Source organism: Ambystoma mexicanum, chromosome 2q (assembly GCF_040938575.1).
Source record: "Ambystoma mexicanum isolate Mex_15411 chromosome 2q, UKY_AmexF1_1, whole genome shotgun sequence".
NCBI classification, from domain to species: Eukaryota; Metazoa; Chordata; class Amphibia; order Caudata; family Ambystomatidae; genus Ambystoma; species Ambystoma mexicanum.
The window spans coordinates 1413147939-1413171780 of record NC_090924.1 but is presented as its reverse complement, the minus strand read 5'-3'; the positions used below and the strand labels follow the sequence as shown (position 1 = coordinate 1413171780).

At 49.0% G+C, this 23842-nt stretch overlaps 1 protein-coding gene across 2 annotated transcripts in view; it reads right to left on the bottom strand.

The window, feature by feature from the left end:
- The window catches only part of ANKRD28 (ankyrin repeat domain 28), a 1823421-nt gene that overhangs the window by 409503 nt on the left and 1390076 nt on the right, over positions 1-23842 (bottom strand). For both annotated transcript variants that reach the window (XM_069648906.1, XM_069648905.1), the window contains exon 20: positions 2771-2888. In XM_069648906.1, coding sequence (XP_069505007.1) covers positions 2771-2888 — 118 coding nt within the window. The remainder of the gene's footprint in view (positions 1-2770; positions 2889-23842) is intronic.

The window sequence follows — 23842 nt, the reverse complement described above, 5'->3', positions numbered from 1 at the left end:
AGTATGAAGTTCTGGGTGAAGCTCCCCTTGGCGATGATGGGACGGGGGCAATGCTTAAAATGGTGGAACTGCCAAGACTGTTGCACTATTTTGCGACCATCCCATACTTGATAACTAGACGACTCTTTGCCAGGTTGGACAACATATGAAGGTAATTCCTCTGGCATGGGACAAGGAACAGAGTGGCCCTATGGAAGCTACAGAACTCATACGAGAAAGGGGGCATTAAAATACCAAACTACGAAATTTATTACATAGCATGTCAACTACAACATGTAGCCAAATGGCTCTCCGAGGAGCCAACCTTGGAATCCAGGCTGTTCCGATTGGACTGTGCCCCATTCTTCTTAAAAGAAATGATGTGGCTTCCCAAGTCGGATATGGAAGGACGCCCAAGGATAATGACACTTGGGTGGGAGATATGGCGGAGAGCCTGTCAGTTAATGGAGAATCCTTCCCCGTGTTCCCCACAGGTTCCATTAGTCGCTCTGGAAGGCCGAAGAAAAGCAACTAAGACTAATGATTAGGCAGCACTGGGAACCGGTGGGGATAGCAACAATGGGCGACATGTGGCAAGAGGGGTGTATATGGGATTTTGAGGGGCAGGTAGAGGAGACAGGGTTACACGTGGGGCAGCATATCGCATATCATAGGGTGGTGCAGCGAATTAAAGAGACCTGGTCCGAAGAGGTATAAGCAGATGAACCGGACACTATCATAGACACAATATACGACATAGCAGAGGGCATGAAATATCTAGAATATATGAGATGATGATGACCAAAGTGGGGAAGGAAGTGGTACTACTCAGACAGGAAGGGGAAGTGGGTGCCCCAATGAGTGAAGGGATGTAGGAGCAGGCCCAAGGATATCACAGAAAAGTGTCGGGAAATGCTAGATTACAATAGATACAATTATACATAACACACAGGGCGTATATGACACCTCAAAGGATAGCTAAATTAAAAAATGCAGGACGACAATCATGCCCCAAATGTGATGAAGAAAACGTTGTAATGGTACACATGTTCTGGTCATGCCCAATAATAGAGTGTTTTTGGGGAGAAATAGCACATAGGATGGAAGAAAAAGGGATCAAAATGGAGGTGGATACAGCATGGGCTTGTTTGATAGGAGGGTTTTCTACACCACGTAAACTCAAGCATGTGAGCAAACTGAAAGATCTGGCGTATGTTCTAGCAAATAGAAGAATCGCTATGGGGTGCGAGGCATGTTATAGACCAAGAATGGAAATATGGTGGAAAGATCTACAGAAATGGGCAGAGGTAGAAACCACAGTATGGCAAGAAGCATGTAATGGTGGGGGAGAGGAAGAGGCTGGAACCTTGATAGCTTGGAGGCAACTAATAGCCACATTATTTGGGCCCATGTATGATGGGTCAAGTGACTGGAATTCAACAGGAACTATTGAAAAGGAATCCCTACTGCAAGACAGAGTAACGGAACATGAGGGAGAGTAGGCTCGGAAGGGGGGGGGGGGGGGTGGGAATGGGTGAAACAGTGGACTTAGACAAAGTGATGTATATTCAATATTGTCATATGCACTGTAAGTTTGGTTGAAACAAATTAATAAAATTGTTTTTTAAAAAAACTATAAAAGTAAACAGTTACAAACTGCATGTTTGCTTTTCCAACACGATTTCAGATTACCCTAAATACTCCTAACCTACTGCCAAGAGTTCAACTGGGACTGGCGACTCAAAGGACACTATGCCTCATCTCTACTAGCAAGGGAATTACTTTTTAAGTGTAGAACCTTGCACTTATAAGGTTATCTATTGTGCTGTAACACTTTCTTCCTTACATATGTCTCTAAATTGGTTATTAGTTACCTTGTTCCTTTTTCACTTACTTTTCTACACTACGGTTTTCTAATATTGATCTACGTGCTGTAGGCAGAGCACCACAAAAGTGAATGTGTATATAATAATGTATGCCTAGTGTAATACTTAGCTGTGGTTTTTAATGTCGAAGGCCTAAATAAGTAACCATACTTTTATACATTCTGCCTAACTCATATTATTGAGAGTGCTCCGTGTGTGCTTAACTGAACCCTGCACTACTCTCACACTATTCTATGTCTAAGCATTGCTGCTCAGTCACTCAACCTTGATAAGGCTGTCTTTCTCTGTTTAAGAGAAGAGGGTAACCTCTAAGAATCTGCCTACAGGGCTGGTTCTGAAAATGCATCTTAAAATCTGGCAAGACCTCCAAATCCGTGAGAATAAACAACTTGGTAGGGTTATTGGGCTAATACAAAGAAGCTAGATGCAGTAGAAAGAATGTGACCCAAAATGTACGGATGGATCTTTGGGAGTGGCACCATGCCTAGGTACCCTTTTAAAGCAGGCTGAAAAATAATGTAATGTACAGCAGTTCAGAGGAAAAGGCAGTTGAGATTAATTCAAACTTTTTCCATCCATCAATATTCAGTATTACAAAGTCTCTTTAGTCACAACTTATTTACAGCACTTAATTTGAATCCAATCTCTATTTAGATTTACATCAGATTACAAAACATCCGAACTGCTAGAAAATATGGACATAATGGACATACACAGACTATGTTCAGTTTATAATAAATTAAATCGCACCAGTCAGTTTTCGGGAGGAAAAGGGTAGCACACCTTGTATTCAGAATAGTGCTATTCACGCACATGGAGCGTGTCATTTGTGAAGGGGCCCTAACCTTTCACTAAATCAGACATTTGCGTGAACAACAGAAGTAATGTGAAAAAGCCTGTCTCACCCCTCTGTGCAACGCTGTTCTTCCCCATTTGTCTTTGGCATTGACGTTGGCACCCTTGTTGAGCAGCGAGTAGACACAGTCTGTATGTCCATTCAGAACAGACAGCATCAGTGGAGTCCTGGGGAGCAAAAGAAATGGGTGAGTCCAGATAGGCTAAAAAGTACAACTCCATTACCACAGTGAAGGGGTACTGCTCGGTCACATGTTTCTAAATTGATCGGCATACTAAGATGGCTTAGTTATGGGCTTCTTCAATGCATTTGAGTGTAAACATTGCATTTGACCAAATCTTTGAGGGACCACTGGAAAAAATTATACATTTGTGGGAAAGCCATGTGCTATCAAAGTATACATAAAGCTAAACGTCAAAATTATGAACAAATGGCACTTGATTAATTTTATGGAACTACTTTAAAGTGGAACTGGAATGTTCTCAAGTCATTGCCAATTGTCTACTAAACAGCTCCCTTCAAATTATTGGTTTTAAAAATAAATATTTCCATGTAGGAAAGTTGCAGTAAGAGCTTAGATCATTAAGAATTAGGCCATTGCCACAGGTGCAGATACACGTAAGCTGGTGGATGGGGCAGGGTGTGAGGTTGTGCTGATCGGTTTAATGAGGGTGGCCATAGAGGATTCAATAAGAAGTGAGTTTTTTGCAGTTATCTAAATAAAAATACATCTCTGGTGTTACTGAAGCGTGTTGGTGGAGGGCGTATTTGGATGGAGATTGCTGCGAGGGTAGGTTTAACATGTGGTTGAATATGTAAGGGATGTAAAGGTACTGAGGAGTTTATTAGTAGGCAGCCAGGCATGTACAGTACAAATTTGCATTTGTCTTTTTGGACAAAACAGAACTCGAGGGATCAAGAATAGAGATTTGCAATTATCGAGCCAGACAAGAACAGAGGCATGGGATGCTGTTCTGAAGTGTTTTTGGGTGAGAAGAGGGTTCAGAGATTTTTCAGAAATCCTCTGGGGAAGGTGTAAGTAGACCAACCATTACGGCATGAGCAGGGTTTCCACCACCAACAGTGGCAACAATGCTGCTCAGTCAGGCTTTTATATTACGAGGGGAAACTGTTAATAATAAGCTAGTGGTCGAGACAGACGTTATTTATTGAGCAATATACTCTGTATAATAAAGTCAAATATCAAACAATATATGCAGTGCATTCAAGTAGTAAATGCATCTATATTGTCTACATTACTCACCGTAATCTTATTTCTGATGCTTATATCTGCTTGGACTCACATGCTATGCATAGGCCAACATCTCGTGGTAGCCAAGGAGTATTACATTATTTGTTTTCGAAACTCGGAAAGGGCGTCGACATAGGCGTGCCATTAATATTATCCCTAGTGTGACATCTCTTTGTATCCATGGTCCTTCACGCATCTAGGTGCCTCAGATTGTTTTGTTTCTGACATGAGGTAGCATGAAGTGTAGCATGAGTACAGATGTAATAAAGCAGAGAAGAGTCGATAAAGCCAGAAAACATTGTTGCACCTTCTACTCCAAGGGGAGAAGAAGGGTGGGCGCACGTGAATCTAAGCAGATACAAGCATCAGCAATACGATTACGGTGAGTAATGTATCCCTTCGGAGGCTTGGAGATCTGCTTAATCACATGCTATGCATAGACTAGCGATATGTATCAGGAGGAGGAGGTGGGTTGCGAGAAGGTACGGTAGCAAATAGATGTTTTAGCACTGCTTGTCCCAGCTGTGAATCTGCTTTAGAATGTTTGCCAATGCAGTAGTACTGAGTAAAAGTATGAATGGAAATCCATGTAGCTGCTTTGCAAATAGTGTCAGAGGGACATTTGCAATAAAAGCCAAAGTAGCTCCTGTATCTCCGGTAGAGGTGAAAGGCAGAGTTTTGTTTGATAGGAAATAGCAGAGTTGTATGCATTTTCCCTATCCATCTGGAGATGGTGTTTTTTGAAAGGTGATCACCATCCATGCCTGGTGCTATGAGAGTCAAACCGTTTTTCTGTTTGACTATGGACTAAGAGTATGTTAGTCACTACAGTGAGTAACTTAAAATTACTTTTACGTCCCGTCCCCTTTGCTCCATACTGTATGGGCGATTACAACTGATTGTAGCCCCAGGGTGGAGAGGAGACCGTCCTTAAGCAAATAAGTTCCAGAGAACCGCCTGTCCAAAAGCCGAATCAGATCTAGATCCGGCATCCAAACAGTAATGCTTGCAGAAAGCCGAGGGAGGGGCCCAAGTGGCCGCCCTGCTTATGACTTGTCAAGGGACATGGCATTGGAATGCGATGGCCGTTGCCTTGGCCCTGACTACGTTGGCATGCATGTTGGCCGGGAGCATCTTGTGCCCGGCTTCATACGCTTCTTTGATGGCAGAGACGCTCCAGCGGGATATGGAAGCCTTGGGAGGCCTGATAGCCTGGCCTTGATCCGCCAAAAGTGACAAACAGGTCATCTGACTTGCGGAAGCCCTTGGTCCTGTGCAAGTAGAATTTTAGGGTACGCCTGACATCCAGGCAGTGCAGCACTCTGTGCTTCGTCCTTGGGATAGGGAAAAAAGTAGGAAGGACCATTTCCTCGTTCAAGTGAAATGCAGATGGAAGTTTGGGCTGAAATGCCGGGAGCGTCCGCATGACTACCTTGTCCTTGTGAAAAGTGGTATATGGTTCAGAGGCGACCAGCGCCTGAATGGCTCTGCGAGCCGAGGTTAGACCAACTAGTAAGGCCGTCTTGATGGTGACCAGCCTAATGTCCAGACACGTCATTGGCTCGAATGGTTTGTGCGGCAGGGTGCCCAAGACTATATTAAGGTCCCACACAGGGTGCGGTCTCTTGACGGGTGGGTACAGCCTAGTGAGACCAGTCAGATGTTTCTTGACGATAGGGTTGGAGGAGGAAAAAATGCCTTCCTCCGAGTTCCTGAAAGCCCCAATGGCTGCAAGGTATGTACGGCAGGTGTCGACCTGTACGCCCGAATGAGCGAGGTGCGCCAAAAAGGAGAGCACGTCGTCCAAATTGCAGGCCAAGCGGGTCAATTCCCTTGGAGTCTGCCCAGTAGCAGAACCTTGTACATTTGCTCTTGTACAGGGCCCTGGTGGCTTTGCTCCCGACGCCCTGTATGATCTCCAAATCGGCCTGTGAGAGGCTAAGGTGCCGAAGCGTTACCTGCTCAGGTATCACGCTGCGAGGGCTAGTTTCCCTGGCGCGGGGTGGATGATCCTGTCCCCCTGCTGTGCCAGAAGATGTGCTGGACCCGTCGGGATATGTATCGGGGGCACCTCCGAGAGGCTGAGGAGCTCGAAAACCATGGTCTGGCAGGCCACCATGGAGCAATCAGAATGAGGAGTCGGCGCAACTCCTTGATCTTGCAAATTACCCTGTGAATCAGGGGAGTGGGCGGAAAGGCATAGGCTTTCATGCCTGTCCTCTGGAGGTGAAATGTGTCGCCCAGAGAGCTGGGGCCCTGACCCTGCCAGGATGCGAACTGGGGGCAGTTATTGTTGTGCCAGGTGACAAAGAAATCCAATTGGGGGTGACCCCACTTGTTGAAGATCTCTTGAATAACAAGGTTGTTCAGCTGACACTAGTAATTGTCCGCTCCCAGCCTGCTGAGCCTGTCCGCCTCCAGGTTGGATTCCCCCGGGAGGTGGACTGCCAGGAGGTAAAATCTGTTTTCCAAGGCCTACTCCCACATGCTGATCGCCAGTCTGCCCAGAGGAGGGGATCTGGTGCCTCCCTGCTTGTTGACATAGTACATGCTGGTCGAGTTGTCTGTCTGGATGAGGACGACCTTGCCCTTGAGAAGTGGTAGGAATGCCCTGAGCGCTAGCCAGATGGCTTTCAGCTCCAACCAATTGATGTGGTATTCCTTCTCCTGTCAAGTCCAAGTGCTGTGGACCGAGAGATCGTTCAGGGTGGCTCCCAGCCCTCGAGCGAGGAGTTTGTGGTGATGGTGGCCTGTGGAGAGGGCGGCCGGAAGGGCTTGCCCGTCCGTAGGTTGCAGTCCATGGACCACCAAGTTAGATCCAGGTGGACAGATAGCGTAACGTTGATCCGCTCTGATTGAGAGCCCCCGCTCCTGACTCCAGGAGGACGCGAAGTGCCGCTGAATCCTTCTCATCCTTAGTTTCATGTGCGGCACGGCTAACAGAACCACCGCTAATAGACCTACGAGATGTTTGTACCAGCATGCCGAGGTCACCTCTCTGCCGAGGAAGTGGGCGGTGGCCCTCTTGATGGCCAAGATCTTGTCTTCCAATGGAAAAACCCTCTCTGAGCATGTGTCCCCAAATGAGTCCTAGGAATGTCAGTCTGCGTAGGGAGCAGCTGTGACTTCTTGAGGTTGGGTGAGAATCCCAGGTTGTGCAGTGGGTTCATAAGGGCATGGGAAGAGTGGTGAATCGCTTCCGGAGATGTAGCCCTGATGAGCCAGTCGTTGAGGTATGGGTAGATGTGGAGGCCCTGCGCTCTAAGGAGGGTCGCCAAAGCGTTCATGAGTCTGGTAAAGATCCTGGGGGCCGAGTTGAGGCCAAACGGGAGTACTTTGTATTGGTAATGGTAGCCCATGATCCTGAACCGTAGGAAAGAGCGATGGGGCTGCCAAATCACAACGTGTAGGTATGCGTCCTTCAGGTCCAGGGAGCACATCCAGTCTCCCCTGTTCAATGTTTCCGCTATAAAAGCTGGCGTAACCATCTTGAATTTTTGCAGGGGTAAGGAGAGGTTGAGGGGGGGGGGGGGGGGAAGGTCCAGCACAACTCTCAGGCCCGCCTGGATCTTCTTCAGAATGGCGAAGATCCTGGAGTAGAAGCCAAAGCCTCGCTGGGAAGCTGGAACTTCCCCTGCCTGGCTCTCCACGAGCAACCGAATCCCCGCCAAAAGAGTTGCTGTCCCAACCTGTGGGAGTGGAGGGGAGGAGCGAGGAGAGGCAGGGATGGGAAGGCTACACCCTGTGGATACCACTGAGAGGATCCAGGGGTCTGCGAAATTCTGGCGCCAGAATTGTCCATGAAGCGCAAGCCTGCCCCACCCACCGGAGACACGTGGACCCGAAGGGGCATGTCATGCCTTCTTTCTCTCGGAGGCTGGGGAGGGGGACTGGAAAATGCCCTTACTCCCCCTGCCCCCTTTTATGTTGTTTGCGCCGGTTCTGAGACGGCGAGCGGTCCGGCTGACTGGATCTGCGTTCATAGAAGGCGCGGAACCCTCCGCATGTGCGACCCTTCTCCGAGCGCTGCTGAGATTCGGTGTACGATTTGGGCGTGGTCTTTCTAAGGATGGATAAAGACTTTGCCGTTTGAGAGCTGTTCTTTTTGTCCAGCTCTTCGTCCGTGGAGGAGTGGAAGAGGTCCTCCCCCCCTCGAACGGTAGATCTAGAAGGCGCTCCTGGATATCCGGGTTGAATCTTGTTGCCCGGAACCAGGCTGTTCTCCTCATGTCCATGGCAATACAGATGGCACGGCTTAAGGTATCGATATGAGCCACTGTGGATTCCATGAGGTTATGCGCCACGAGCTTGGCCTCTGCAAGCCCCGCCTTAAAGCGTGATTGGCATTGGGAGGGGAGTTCCGGGAGGAAGTCCGAAATTTCCCACCATAACTGTTGGTTGGCGGCAGCCAGCATGGCATCTGCGTTGGCCTGACGCAGGTGCAAAGAGGCGTTGGAGTAGATTTTCTTGCCGTATGCCTCCAAGATCTTCTCCTTTCCTAGCAGTGCCGCAGAGGAGGCGGCTGAGGGTGACTGAGGCTTGGAGTATAGTGATGTCGCAGCGATCACCGAGGATGGGTGAAGAGCAAGTGTGTATCCCCCTCCATCTGCCTGTACTAGGCGTCCAGGCGTCGATTGACCGGCTGGACCGAATGGGGCTTAAGCCAACCCTTCTTGGCCAGGGAGACTACATCGGTTTGCAGTGCAATCCCTGCGTTGGCAGAGGGGCGTCTTGTGAGGACTACAGCCAGAACACGCTCTGCCAGCTGTTCGACCTCAGGTTAGGGGAGGCCCAGGTACTCCACCAGGCCAGCAAGACGTTCATGGAAGGTCCTGGCTGAGCATGGCGTGTCCGGATCCTCCTCGTCCGTATCCTGCGGATCTAAGGATCTTGTGAAGGAGGAGGGGCAGATGGCGCCAGAGGCTGGGGTACAGGGACCACGGAGGCAGAATTGGCTGTGGAGCCGGAGGAGGCGGCGGCTACACCGGGGCCTGGGGACACAATTAAGGCATCTGTGGTGTCTCTAGCATGGCGGGGAGGACCTCCCCGACTGCGTCTTTGATGATAACCCCCATCTGAGGAGACCTCATGAGGCAGAGCAACTTCTCAAAGAACACCTCCTCACTGGCCAAAGAGGTTGCAGGGGGTACCAACAGGGTAGCAGGGGGCTCCTGGAGCTTCTGCGTACCCTGTCCATATGGACACAAAGGAAAGTTGCCCTGCGCAAATGAAGGATAGACTGTAAGCCACGTACCTGGTTGAGGACAGTCCCACCTTGACACTCGTTCTTCGCCCAATTCGTGGAATGGCTTTGGACGGGTGCCCCTTTCTGGCACGGCAGCCATTTTGTCAGGATTCCTGCCGCGTGCCTGCAACGTGTTGCTCGGCCCGCTGGGCCCAGCTTCATCCAAGACTCTTGCATGTGGATCATGAGACCTACCCTGCTCATCGGGCCTCGGCCCGGTAGGTATGACACCCTCGATCCGGGGGTCGGTAGAGCTGCGTTTAGGCGCCCACTTGGATGTATTGCCAGTATTAGGGCATAGCCCCTCGGAAGTATTGCCGGTGCTGGGGCGTAGCCCCTCGGCCATTATGCCGGTAAAAGGACATTGTCCCTCGGGAGTAGACCCGGTACAAGAGACTTCCGGTCCCTCAACACTGCGCCCGGGAGGATCCGAGGACCCCTCGATCCGAAGGCCGGTAGCTATAGAAGCCACGGGACATGTGCCGGTAGAAGAAACTCGCCGGTCCCTCCTGCGCTGGAGAGTGCCTGGGAAGCAGTCTCCCTTGCGGGGTGTGCTGGAAAATTTCAGCCCTACCTTGTTTTATGATGGATTTCTGGAGTTTATTTTTTCCACTTGGTAAGAGTGTGAGCCTTTTCCCCACTGTGTTTTGCCATGTGTATTTCTACTGTTTGTGTGATCTTGGGCTCTGGAGCACACGACCCGCTTGACCAAATGCTCTTTCTTTTGGCTCCGGTCGGGTTTATTCGCCATTTCTTTTTGTTAAAGTCCTTCTTGTGTTTTACTTTGCGCGGTAAAACAGGTTTGCCTCCTTTGTTCACCGTCTTTTGGCGGGCATCTGCAAAGAAGCCCTCCTCTTGGCACCTGGGTGTCTAGGTGGGCTGAATGTGAGGGAGAGGTGTAGTCACCCCCTGCACAGGGTATCCTAGGAAACCCAAGTCGCTGAGGTGATTGGCTGATGTGGTTGTCCGGGCCGGATAACCCCCCCCCCCCCTGCTGCGTGATTGACAGCCAGGCTGTGTGAATGGGGGATTTTCACATAATAGGCAGGACTCTTGGGCTGGAAGTCAGAGTCGCCACTGGAACTGCAAGGAACCGAAGAGAAGTGGAGTAGACAACGGCTGCTGCAACTACCAAGTCCCGGTGATGTCCTGCTGCCGTCCTGAGCCATCTACCCTTCAACGACCAGAGAAGATCCAGTCCCGAGTCTTCTTCCTTTGAGCCTGGTGGGGTCAACCAGCTCATCTTCCACAGCCAGAGGATCCTCTTTGTGGTCAAAATCGCTGCAGACTGCTGCAGTGGTCCGGATAGTCATCTGAAGAGTCTCTCCTGTTTTTAGGGAGCGCACCTTTTATTCACTGTTGCTGCTGCTGGCCTCATCCCTGGTTAGTGCAGCTCACTCCACACGTCATTCTTATCCCCACGACTGAAGCTCCAGGAACTGTGAGTCTGCAGGAAACTACCAGGAACAACTGCTGTGGCACTAGCTTATTCAGAGAATAAGGTACTGTGTCTGAATCCGAGGAACTAGGGTGATCCCCTTTTCTCCTCATCCAAGGCTTGTCCTCGTCTTCCTTCCCTCTTATAACTTTTGCTTCCTCTTGTTGACAATATCCAAGTACTCCTGGCATCCGTGAATCGTGAACTATCTGACTGTGTGATCCTCGACAACAGGAACGCTGTTCCACCTAACACTGGCGCTGGCCTATTGACTTATCTTTGGGTTAGAAAGTGCTCTCTGATTCTGTCTGCCATGACAAAAGTATTGCTGATGATTTTTGCCCCCAACTCTCTTTTAACTCAGGTGCTAAGTGTGTTTTTACCCCGGTAACATTTCTTTTCACCGATACGCGCATCTTTAGTAAGACCGAATTGTCATTACTGTCAAAAAGTTATCGCTTATGCATTTCCGGTAACGTCTTTTGTTTCACAACACCGGTCCGAAAAATCATAAGGTACTTACCTTGAGTTGTCTTATCCAAAGTGAATTGGTTATGTGTAGTGTATTTTACGTGTGGTTTTAATTTAATAGAAGTGAAGTGTTTTACAAACAGATGGTCAAAAATGAATTTACTTTTTAACCAAAAACCTTGAGTCAGTGTTTGCTTGAGTCATAGTAATTGTGGTCCTTTGTGTAATCTCTACTATTGCTCATTTGCTCTTGAGATAAGCCTGGCTGCTCCGCTACTGCTACCACTTTCACAGTGTAGTACAGGCTTGTACCAAAAGTGAACTTGTATTGCCACTTGTAGTCTTAATTGTGTGTAGTGGTCCCTAGGGGCACTGCACAGTATTCTGCCTAACACCTTGGGCCTGGTTCGATGCTTCACGAAGTTCTTGAGATCTGTCAGGGAGAATTCTCATTTATGGCTAATTTCCCTGCCTATTGAGTCCCTCAGCAGCTTTGCTGGATTTCTGGGGTTTATTTTTTCCACTGAATAAGAGTGTGAGCCTTTTTCCCACTCTTATAGTGTATCTTTTGTATGTGTTGTACTTTTTGTGCTCATGGGCTATGGAGTGTCACCAACACCCTAGGCATCATCTTGTTACTTGAGCGTCACACAGCACCTTTAGTGCAGTGACACAGGGATGTCTTTTAGACTTCCCTTGTGAACCCCATTTCTGGGGATGACTACTGTCCCCCAGAAAAAGGTACAGTCACCATTGGCTTTACTAGTTGTAAAGACTGGAGGGGGGTGTCTGTACTTCTGCTCTCTATATGGTAGAGGAGAGGCACAGAGGACCCCAGCCAAGATTCTCTATTATTGGTAACGTAGTCGAGCAATCAAGGCCTAGCTTCTCAGGAGGTGATGCAGCTTGGTTCTTAAGTACAGTGTAGTCCCGAAGCCCCCACAAAGGAATGTCCACACACGATCGGTTAAAACACAGTCTTTATATAATTAATATTCCACGGTATATACAATATCACAATAACTCACTTTGTGCTCAGAAAATCAACAATGGTAAATATATACAGTTCTAAAGTGGTACCACAACATTTATTAGATCTTATTAAAGTGCATCAACTATACGGTCAAAATGTTACAAAGATCAATAAAGAGGAAACCAGCAGGAGGAAGGAAAGCAAGATGGTTGAACAATTGGCAGAATACTGGTCACTACCGTTAAACACAGCTCTGTGTGGAGAACCTCCCCCCCCCCAACCTGGGCAACCTGTAGAATAAAGATACAAGCCCAGTCCATATATTTTTCACACTAGCCTTCCCAATAGTTCGGCAACCCCAAAGTACCTTGTGTTGTAGCGTTCCTCGTCGGGGAATCGAAGGCCCTTCTTGAGTGTCCTCCCTTTAAGGCAGGAGTCACGGGCCGTCGAACGTCCGATGGAGAACAGGGTGCGCTACGACGGTGAAGTGGCAGCTTCTTTCCTAGCGGTGCTCGTTGATGGGGAAACGTAAACGTCCTGCAAGGAAAAGGCGTGCGGGGCACCTCAGTGTCGATAGTTTGGGACCGCAAAGAGTTTGAATAACTGTGGCCCAGCAAGGGCGTGGAGTCGTCAGCGTCTGTGGTCTTTGGGTGGCAGGAAACCCACCGGCGGATGCTCCCCGGCATGTCGACGGTCAGGCCTTCTCCAGCAGGATACAGCAGCGTCGATGCAGGCAAGAGCGTCCTTCAAACGAAGTTCTTAGGCAAACGGGAGCACAGCAGCTCCAGTCAGCGATGGCGGTCGTCGACAGTGGCGGACGACAGTTCGGGTGCTTCTCCTTGTGATTCCGCGGCGGTCTCCGTCTCTGGTCGCCAGCCTGTCGAAGGTCTGTCTACCAGGGAGCTTTTGCAAAGATGTTCTGGTGCACGATGGTCCCTCGTAGCTCGGGAAGAGGGCGCCTTACCAGGTCCTCTCTGGGTCAGTCTTTGGAGGCACAGCAGCTTTCAGATTGTGAAGGAGAGAAACAGCAATTCTTCTCATCCAGCAGGGCTTCAAGGTCAAGCTTCAGTTACTTGTCGTAGTGGACTTCAGCTTCTGAACACTTCCTAGCAGTGAGAGGGCTGCAGATATACTGTTGATCTCCCATTCATTACGCTGGGCCATACTCAAGCATCCAATCACGACTAAGGGCAGGCAGGCAGGCAATCAGGCACACTGTGCATTCATGCCATTCACTTCTCTCCAGACACTCACAACAAGTTATGTGTATTGGGACAAGTACCCAGCCATTCAACACTCCACACTGCCTTCATACCGGTTTCGGGCAGGGCTGTCTCAGTCATTGTGTCAAACACCAGATACTAGACACCCACAACACAGAATGCGTATTCGTCACACACTCCATTCACCCAGGTCCCACCCACAGGCGTACCCACAACATATGGTAGTTGGGAAGGCTCCAGCTAGTTTGGTCAGCACTTCCCCACACGACCATATATGGAACTTCCACCCAACAGCCAGTCAGGGGGAAGGGACAGAGTCAGGGCTTCCCGGGACTTCGGGAAGATGAAGTTACCAGGCGATGGAAGGCAAGTGGCCATGGGGGCCATTTTGTCTCCATCAGGAATCTACCGATTCCAATGACAGGGCCTGGGCATCCCAAAATGGAGGGTGCTCAGGGCACCAGTCAATTTAGCACGTTGCTGCCACCAGCCCGTACCCTGCTCTGTGGGTCACACACAGGTGCCCAAAAACATACACTAGGGGAACAGGGTTGCACCCCTACTCATGGGTGCCATAAGGGTATCTCATGGGTCTATACACCAAACCAAAAGAGAGCTGCACCGCCAGGAGTCCCACATGAACTCCTGCATGGAAAACACAACAGAACACACGATAGAAAGTAGTAAAGGACAAGGAGGCCCTGTCCCTCCGATGCATTTCCAGCATCACAGACACCACCACGTGTGGCTTATTGGACGATGACGCGGTTGACTGTCGGCAATGGGGGTGTCTTTAGTATGGCCTGCAGTGTGGGTCATTGAGACTCTGGGTGTCTCCGTAGCAGACCTGCCTACTGGAGTCGGGGGATTGCACCCGCGGGAAACCCCAAGGTCCCGATCACCGAAACCGCAAGGTCCCGATCACCCTCTGCGTCACTTAGGACGCCAACGCTAGAGGCTCCTCTCCATGTCCATGGCAGCCTCGGACTGCATGGCGTGATGGGCCCAGCGCTTAGTCTTTTGGTCCTTTAGTGTTTTAGGTCAAAAAGTTTTGCTCAACTTTCGGGATGATCCGTGGGAAGGCAGAGGTTTCACCTTGTGAGAGTCCTTCCAGGGAAAGTGTTACAGGAAGGTTGGAATTTAAATGGTGTATTCTCCATAATCTAGAGATGGCAGCTCGGCGATGGAAAGGGAAGAATAGGCTAATCGTATTTCTGATGCTTTTATCGGCTTAGATTTGCATGCTGTGCATAGGCCGACATCTAGTGGAAGCTGTAGAGTATTACAGTTTTCAAAATTTGAAAAGAGACGTCGACAGGGCCTGCCAGTAATACTATTCCTAGTGTGACGTCCACTATACCCATGATCCTTCATGCGTCGCGGTCCCTCAGATTGGTGTGTTTCTGACTTGAGGTAGCATGAAGTGTAGCGCAAGTATCGGTATATCCAAGCAGATATGCATTAGACAAGCTCATAATCACCCATGCACCTTCTGTCCAAGGGGAGGAAGTGTGGGCGCATGTGAATCTAAGCAGATACAAGCATCAGAAATACGATTACGGTGAGTAATGTATCCCGTCTGAAGCTTGTTGAATCTGCTTAGATCACATGCTGTGTGTAATTTAGCATCCAGTGTTAGGAGAAGGTGATGGGTAGTGAGAAGGTTCATGGGTAAACAGATGTTTTATAACAGCTTATCCCAGCAGTGTATCTGTCTTGGAATGTGTGTCAATGCAGTAGTGCCGAGCTCCATGTAGCTGCTTTGCAAATGCGGTCACAGAGAAATTTTCGATAAATGCCAAAGTAGCTCCTGTGCTCCTTGTGGAGTGAGCTCTTGGTGTGAAAAGGCAGTGTCTTGTCTGACAGAAAATTGCATAACTGTATGCATCTGACTATCCATCTGGAGATGGCATTCTTGGAAATGCAATCTCCTCTGCCTGGCGCTACTGAGATAAACAGTTGGTCTGTTTATCTTAGTGGTCTGGTATACCTTTACATAGTAAAGGTATATCCTCCTTGCATCTAGTGTGTGGAGTTTAACCTCAGCAGAGCTTTTTGGGTTCTGCAAGAAAGCCGGAGGTTGAATGGACTGGTTCACATGAAATTTTGAGGTGAATTTAGGAAAGAATCTAGGATGAGTATGTAAAACCTGTTTGTCTTTGTGTATGACATAGAAAGGATCCTGCACTGACAATGCTTGCAATTCACTAACTCTTCTTATGGAATTAACAGCCACCAAGAAGGCAGTCTTGTAAGTCAGGTGTTTAAGACTTGACTTGTGCATCGGCTTGAAGGGGTGTCCCATGAGCTTAGCGAGTACTACATTGAGATCCCAACCTGGCGGTGGGTTTGAAATTGGAGGGTGCAGTCTCTTTACTCCCTCCATGAATGCCTTGATGACCGGTAACTTCCACCATGATACCTTATTGTGGGAGGTGGTGTAAGACGACAGAGCCGCCAGATGGTACTTTATAGAGTTGAACACTAACCCCGAGTCTAGCAAGTGGAGCATATAGCTTAGAATGTGGTATGGGGTACATTCTATGGGGTGAATTTGTTTAGACTGGCACCAAATTACAAATCTCCTCCACTTGTCGAAATAACAGTGTCTAGTGTTTGGCTTTCATGACTCCTTGAGGATATTCATATCATTTTGTGGTAGGTTAAGATGTCTGAACTCTATGACTTCAGGAGCCATGATGCCAAGTTCAATGATTGAGGTTGCGGGTGCACTGTTAATCCCCCCTGCTGAGTGAGTAAGTTGGTCTGGAACGGGAGCTTGATGGGGTCACACATCGCCAGTTTGCGCAGATGTGGATACCATGGCTGTCTTGCCCACATAGGAGCAACTTGGATGAGCGTCACCTGTTCCTTGTGGATCTTGTTCATCACTTTGTTCATGAGAGGAGTCCGGGGGAACGGCCTAAGCAAATCTCCCTGACCAGTTCAACCAACAGGCGTTCCCCTTGGAGCCTGGTTGGGGGAACCTGGACACAAAATCTGGGCATTGTTTGTTCATAGCAAACAAGTCTGGCGTGGTGAAACCCCATTGCAAGAAGAGGTTGTCTACGACTCTTGTGTCTAGTTGCCACTCGTGTTCCTCTGGTATGAGATCTCTGCTCAGAGAGTCAGCTAGATAGTTGAGTTCCCCTGGAACGTGTTGTGAGGATAAGAACATTTTCCGTTTGAGTGCCTATTTCCAAATTTTTTACGCTAGTTTGGAGAGATTTGGAGAGCGTGTGCCCCCTGTTTGTTGATGTAAAACATTGCTGTCGGTGAGGAGTTGCACTGACTGGTTCACTAGGTGTATCTCGAATGCCTGAAGGGCCTTTAACACCGCCAGAAGCTCGAGCAGATTGATGTGGTTCTGCGCCGTTGCACAAGTACACAGACCCTGTTCTGTGTGATGAAGGTGATGAGCCCCGCCACCCCCCTCCCACCCGGTGAGAGACGCGTCTGACGTAATTATCGTCTGCACTTCCTTATCGTGGAAGGGTTTCCCCTTAAACAGATTTTCTCTTGTCCACCAGCGAAGGCTTTGTACCAGTGTTGGCAAAACGACCACTAGATCGTCCAACTGACCGTTTGCCTGAGACCACTTTCGCCAAACCACTCCTGCATGGGTTGCATGTGGGACCAGGTAAATGCAAGACGCCATCATGCCTAGCAAATGCATGTCTTTGCGTACGCTTATCTGGCAGCCAGCCTAATAATGGGGTATTTGCAGTAACATATTTTGGACTCTTTCCTCTGACTGGAAGACTAAACCCTCTCTTGAGTCCATTACAGCTCCTAACTGTTTGGTTGTGCTTGGCACTAGGCTTCATTTTTTCTCATTTATTGGGAAGCGTGATTGAAAGAGAAGGTTGATCGTTCTTAGAATGTTTCGTCTGACAAATATGGGTCGTCTCCCCTGTAATCAGTCAGTCATCAGGTAAGGTTACACTGAGATTGCTTCCCTGCGCAGGTGCACTGCCACCACCGCCAGTACCTTTGTAAATACCCTTGGAAGATTTCCGCCAGTTCACCAAAATCCTGAGGTGGAACAAGAGCTGAAGGAGGACTGGAGATTGCTCAATGCCGCTTGTGGACAAGGGCTGCTTGGGAGCCAATCGTCCAAATACGGATATACATGAACACCATGTAGCCGAAGGTAAGCTGCGATGACTGACATCCTCTTCGTAAAAAAAGACACGCAGCGCCGAGCTGAGACCAAACGGGAGCACCCAGAACTGGAAATGCTCCCCCCCAGGGAGAACCACAGATACTTTCGATGCGGTCCCCATATCAGGATGTGCATATGCGTGTCCTGAAGGTCCACAAGAGAGGACTTTATTTGGCAGGGTGTGATCATCTTGAATTTGTCTTGGGGAAGAGAAAGATTGAACAGGGAAAGGTCGAGGATGGTGCGCAGGCCAGCCTGGTTGGGTTTAGGCACCGTGAATAGTCTAGAGTAGAAGCCCTCCCCTTGCTCCCCGAGAGGAACAGGTTCCACTGCCCTGAAGTCTAGAAGCTCCTGAACCTTGGCTCCGAGGGAGGGTTTCCCGATCTGTTGGAAGGGAGGATTGAAGGGTGGGGGGGAGGGGCAAGCAATGGACAAAACCCACCGATCGCCGGTGATGGTCTGCCACGCCTCCAGATGAGACGAGATTTGTCCTACCACCGGAGCCTCGTGCAACCGACAAAAAATATATTTCAGATTTGTCGGCCAGGAGACTACCTGTTCCTGGAGAGTAGGCTGCAGGGCGAGAGAAAAACCGACCACGTTGTTGTTTTCAAAGTGTGCCACCAACCGTAGGGTCAGTTCTGCTCGCCGGCGGTCCTGAAACCCTCTGAAGCCAGAAAAGGATTGAGAACGAGACCCCGACCTCTGTATATAAGGGGCCTTAGCTAGGACCTTTGCCAGGACTGTCAAGGATTTGGAGGTTTGGGTACTCACCTTGGTCTTAGTGAGTTTGTCATCCGTAGAAGAATGAAAACTCCATTCCGTCGAAGGGAAGGTCCAGAACTTTATCTTGCACCTCCTTCGAAAACCTTGTTGCATGGAGCCACGCCTGGCAGAAGATGTCAATTCCCACCATCAGGCCTTGAGCTGAAGTATCCACATGTTGTACCGCAGCCTCCAGGATATCCTGTGCCAACACTTTAGCGTCCGACAAAACGTCCTTGAAGTCGTCTAGCCTATCCGAAGGAATGCACTCCTGGAAATTAGCCAACTCCCACCACAGCTTCATATTAACTTTCGCCAGGACCGGCACCGTATTGGATTGGCGAAGTTGCAGTGCTGAGTTAGCAAAGAGAGTCCAGAATTTTGTTTTCCTTGGAGAGAACCTGAGACTCAGCTGCAGAGGTCACAGAGGTCGTCTTGGATTGAAGCGTGGCCGCAGCTACCACTGTCGAGGAAGGGAGTGGACAAGATGCCAAGGCCATCTCCTCGGAGTTGTGAAGCCTGTATCAGGCGTTGATTCTCTTATTAATATGTAGCCCAGTGTGGGGTTTATCCCACTCCTTACGGGCCTCAGCCAAAACGTCCTTCTGGAGGAACAGGCCAGCGTGCTCTTGTGGTGACAAGGTGAACGCTGCCGAAAGCACCCCTTCCTGCGGAGCGGGGGCCTCAGGTACTGGAATTTCGAGGAGGGCCATCATATCCAGAACACGGTCATGAAATGCTCTGACAGAGCGGGGATGCTCATTGCTATCCTGATCTGCCCGAGTGTCATCCAATGGATCGGTGGCAGACGGCTGGGCCGCCACAGGTTTTAAAGTGCTAACCTGCTGTACCGGTGTCTTCTCTACGGGAGACAACGGGGGTAGGTGAGGAAGAGCTGGAGGCGGACCGATAGGACCGCCGTCGAGAACGTAGGAATAAGGGAAGGATCCAAAATGGCCGTCATGAACCATGAAGATTGGGCCGCCATTTTGTCGATGCCTGAAGAGAACTGCGTCACATGTACAGCTGAGGCAATTGTCTCCACAGCCTGGTCAGAGGACTTAAGTAACAATTCAGTCTTGACACAAGGATCCTCAGCCGAGCCGGTACTGCAGGTCTCGGATGTTTGCTTGACATCTTAGAGGTGGCCCCAACATTAGCCACCAAGGGAGGAACTTCGGCAGAGCCGGTAACAGAGGAGTTACGGTGCATGACCACCCTCTTTGCCTGCTCGACAGAACCGGTATCACCGCGATGAGCGTGGGAAAACTGAGGAATGACCCTTACAGACAAGACCTTAGGAGCAGGTCTCTCGGTTTTGTCGGTACAGACCTTAGCCTTAAAACGAGGAACCTCAGGTTTTGTCCCGGTACGTATAGGTCATTCGTGAGGGGCCTCAAGCCGTGTCTTGGTACAGAAAGCTCCAGAAATGGAGGCCTCAGGGCGTACCCCGGTGTCTGTGTCGAAAGCTCCAGAAACGGAGACCTCAGAGCAAACTCTGGTGTCCAAAGCCTCAGACGAACTGGGCCAACGTTTAGCACCCGACAGGTGAACCTCGGAACGTGTTCCGGTCTTGGCAGGTCCGTCGTGGGAACCCTCGGTGAAAACTCTGGTACGCCTATTAGGCCTGCGAGGCACCTCAGGAGAAATCTTGGTGGTAGAGCTACTAGAGCCCCTCCCGGACCGAGAAGACCTACGAAAGGAGTCCCCCGGCCGGGGCTCCCTAATAAGTAAGGAACTTACCAGGAGTCTCTCCTTTTCGTCGAAAAGCTGAAGATGAGGTGGAGGAAAGTGCTGAAAAACATCCTCCCGCCGAAGAAGACGGTGCTGAAGTGCCTGGACGGAGAGGGAATCGCATTAGATGCATGAATCCCAGCGGTGGTCCGGCCCGAGACACTGGGGATCCGCCCTAGCGAAGCGACGTTCGCACGAAGAACAGGACACAAATCCCAGACGCTCTGGCATAGACGGAGGACTACGGGACCGCAGAACCAGAGAGAAGGACAACGGGAACAAAAAACTCCCAAAGATGCAAGTGTTTCCAGTCCCGACCGTGCAGAGAAAATGACAGAAGGGCGATGCACGGGGTGGAGCTCAGGATGGCAGGGTAACAACCACTTGTGGTACCCCGCGTAAAAAGAGACAGGACAAAGGACAAAAAGAAATTCCATTTTTGATGCTTTTTGGAAAAAAGTGCTCCGGTCCCGTCCCAAAGGACGGAATGCCCCACAAGTATGGAGGAAAGGGGACTGGACGTAGGAGTAACAGCGATACTTACCTGCTCCCCTAACTCCCTTTAAAAGTTTGATGACTTTTATACAACATTTCTAACAATTTGGCTTTGCCATTGCTAGTTCACAGAAGCACCAGAAAAGGTGGGAACACGTTTATTAGTTAGATTAACTTGTCCCATGACACTTGGACCTGTTCACTGGACCCCAGAGACCCTGCCTTCATTTTTTCCAGCTTCATAAACTGTGTGGAACATTGTTGAACTTTTGAGTACAAGGGCACCTTAGGCATGGAGTTCTGAAGTTAGGGCGGATTCTCTGTGGACTTGTAGTGCTAATATTAATCTGTACCTTTCTTTTCAGGGGTTTGATATGTATTTTGCCCTATGCCAGTAATTGTATATATGTATCTAATTTTAGTATTGTGTGATAATATTACCTGTTAGTCATTTTTCACTGTTATTTTGGCCATAAGTAAAGAAGTATTTTTATACCTGTTTGTCCAAGTGTGATCCCTGACCGCTTTGCTTGTGTGCTCATTGTGGTCCCCTTACAAGCTCACCACCTCATGCCTTGAACTGGTTTGGCTACAGCTTCCCAGAGGTGTTCCTGTCACAATATAGGTTGGCCTTCTATACATCTGACCATAAGGTCAGAGTCTAGAAAATCAATCCTAACAAATTGGTGTACAGCAGTGGGATGACCCTCTCCACTCAACATTTAGATATTTAGTGGGTTCTGATCAGTATTGGGTACTTCAGTGTTGTACACTGGTGAAGTGTCTTGATAACACTTACACAGCAATGCATACATTAGTTTTCAAAATTGATTAGCAGAGTTTGCCAATTACAAATGTCTTGATTAGCAAACAAATTTGATTAGCAATTATCTATTGATATTTAGTTATTTGTACCCAAGAAATAAAATGAGCAATAATACATCATTTGTGGGTACTGCTGAAGTGAGACATTAGTGAGATGGGTGTCTAAAACATAAAGGTTAGCTGCATGAATGGACACAAATAAATAAATCTATATGTTAATGCTGCTTTGAAAACAGGTTTTCTATGCAAGGCTCTGTGCAGCTGGGTCCAGTCGGTGATGCACAGGGCAGTGTCCCATATATTGTATGATCCACATGCTTGACCCATCATTTGTTCTGCAAGAAGAAGTTCACATGTTTCATAAATCAAAAAAGTTCACAATGTTAAAGAAGGGAGTAGTTTCGCACCTGTAACTCTATTTCTCCAGCGTTGGTATCTTTCATGGATTCACATGCTGTGAATAATTCCCTGTCGTCAGGCTGGGAAACCTCTGTAACTTTACCTTAGCGTTAACATGTAAGTAAATTAAAGAATCTGGCATATATACTTGTGAAGCGTAGGATTACCATGGGATGGAAGGAATGCCACAGACCAAGGATAGAAGTATGGTGGAAAGACCTCCAGAAAAGAAACTGCAGTATGGCAGGAAACTAGCAATACGGGAGGGGTGGAGGATGCAGAAACCTTGACATCCTGGAAACACTTAACGCCACTTTGTTTGGGCCCGTCCAAGACTGGTTGAGCGATCAGAACACAACAGAAAATATAGAACATGAAACCTCCTCGCAGGAAGCAGAAACAAGCCATGAAGAAGAGGAGGCTCGGAAGGGAGGAGGGATGCAGTAGACACTGTGTCAACTGAATATATTGGAAATTGTAATAAGTACTGCAATTTTGGTTCGTTGTTAAATTCAAATCAATAAAGCTTGTAAAAAAAACAACCTATAACTTAGCATTTTCCTGTGGAAAACTTCGACACTTTAGTGTCCCATCAACTTACTTTTTGGGTGCTTTAGGCCCCACAAATAGGACGCCTGGTACAAATAGCCACGCCCCCATGGCTTCCTTTCAGATTTTAACCTCCAACCCTCCAAAGTAGGAGGGAACCCGAACCCAGGTTTGAATTCAGGGGCAGCTGGCGGGCACATGTGAATGCATGAAAGATACCAACGCTGGAGAAATGGAGTTACAGGTAAGACGCATCTCCCTTCTCGAGCATTGGATCTTTCATGGATTCACATGATGTGAAAAGATTACATAGCAGTGCAACCAATGTGTGGCGGTGTGTCACAGACAAACCAACAAACAGTATTTACTCACACACATGAGACAACAAACCCAGCAAGTGATATAGCAAATAGAACCCAGAAACTGCAGGGCCTACCTTACTGAAACAGGCGTTGGAGGACCGCACGCCCCACCTGCACATCTTCCACATGTTGCTGCCCCAAACAGTAATGCCTGGTGAAGGTATGCAGCACCGCCCAGGAGGCTGCCTGGCAAATGTCCACCAGCGGTATCCCAGACCACAACGCCACTGTCGCGCTGTGGGCTGCGTAGAATGAGGCTTTGGAGCACCCCTCAAAGGCTTGCCAGCTTTTGTGTGACAAAACGAAATTGTAGAGGAAACCCAGCGTGAAAGTCCATGCTTGGAGATGGCTGCCCCTTGTTGGAAGGCCCACACGCCACAAACAGCTGCTTTGACTTCCTGAAGTCCTGTGTGCGATTCAGATAACACTTTAGGGCCCGCTTAACGTCCAGAGAATGCAGAGCCTTTTCCTCTGGCGTGGATGCATTAGCAAGGAACGAGGTTAATGCAATAGAGGCAAGCTTGTGAAATGCCGACGGCACTTTTCGGGATAAAGTGCGGGTTCGTAGCCAGGAGAACCTTGTCCTTCATAAACCTTAGGTAAGGTGAGTCAATGACCAGTGCTTGCAATTCTAACACCCGCCTGGCCGAGGTAATCGCCACTAGAAAAGCCACATTCCACAAGAGGAACTGGGGAGCTGTCGACATGGGTTCAAAAGGAGGTTTCATCAAAGTCAAAAGAACTACATTAAGGCTCCACACCGGTGCAAACCTCTTTACCAGAGGAAATGTCAGAAACAGCCCCTTCAGAAATGTTTCGCCAAGCGACCACTAAACAGTAGTATGGTGCTTTCTCGTGAAATTAGAAATCGCAGCCAAATGCACCTTAATGGATGATAACGCCAGGCCCCCTGCCGCCAGGTGCAACAAGTACGGAAGAACCTGAGCTGGGGAAACGTCCAAAGGCTCAATCTCAGGATGACCCTTACACCAGTTACACCAGTTACAGAATCTCTCCCATTTATGACCTTACAGGACATTCGGGGAAGGCGCCCGTGCTGCCTCCAAGATCCTTCGACACACTCTGGATATTGCTAGATGACCGAACTCGAAGTGGTCAGGAGCCAGGCCGCACGGCTGAGAGACGCAGAATCATGCCGCCACACCCTGCCCTCGTCCTGAGGCAGGAGATTCGGATCCACTCCCAACCAAACCGCCAGATGAAG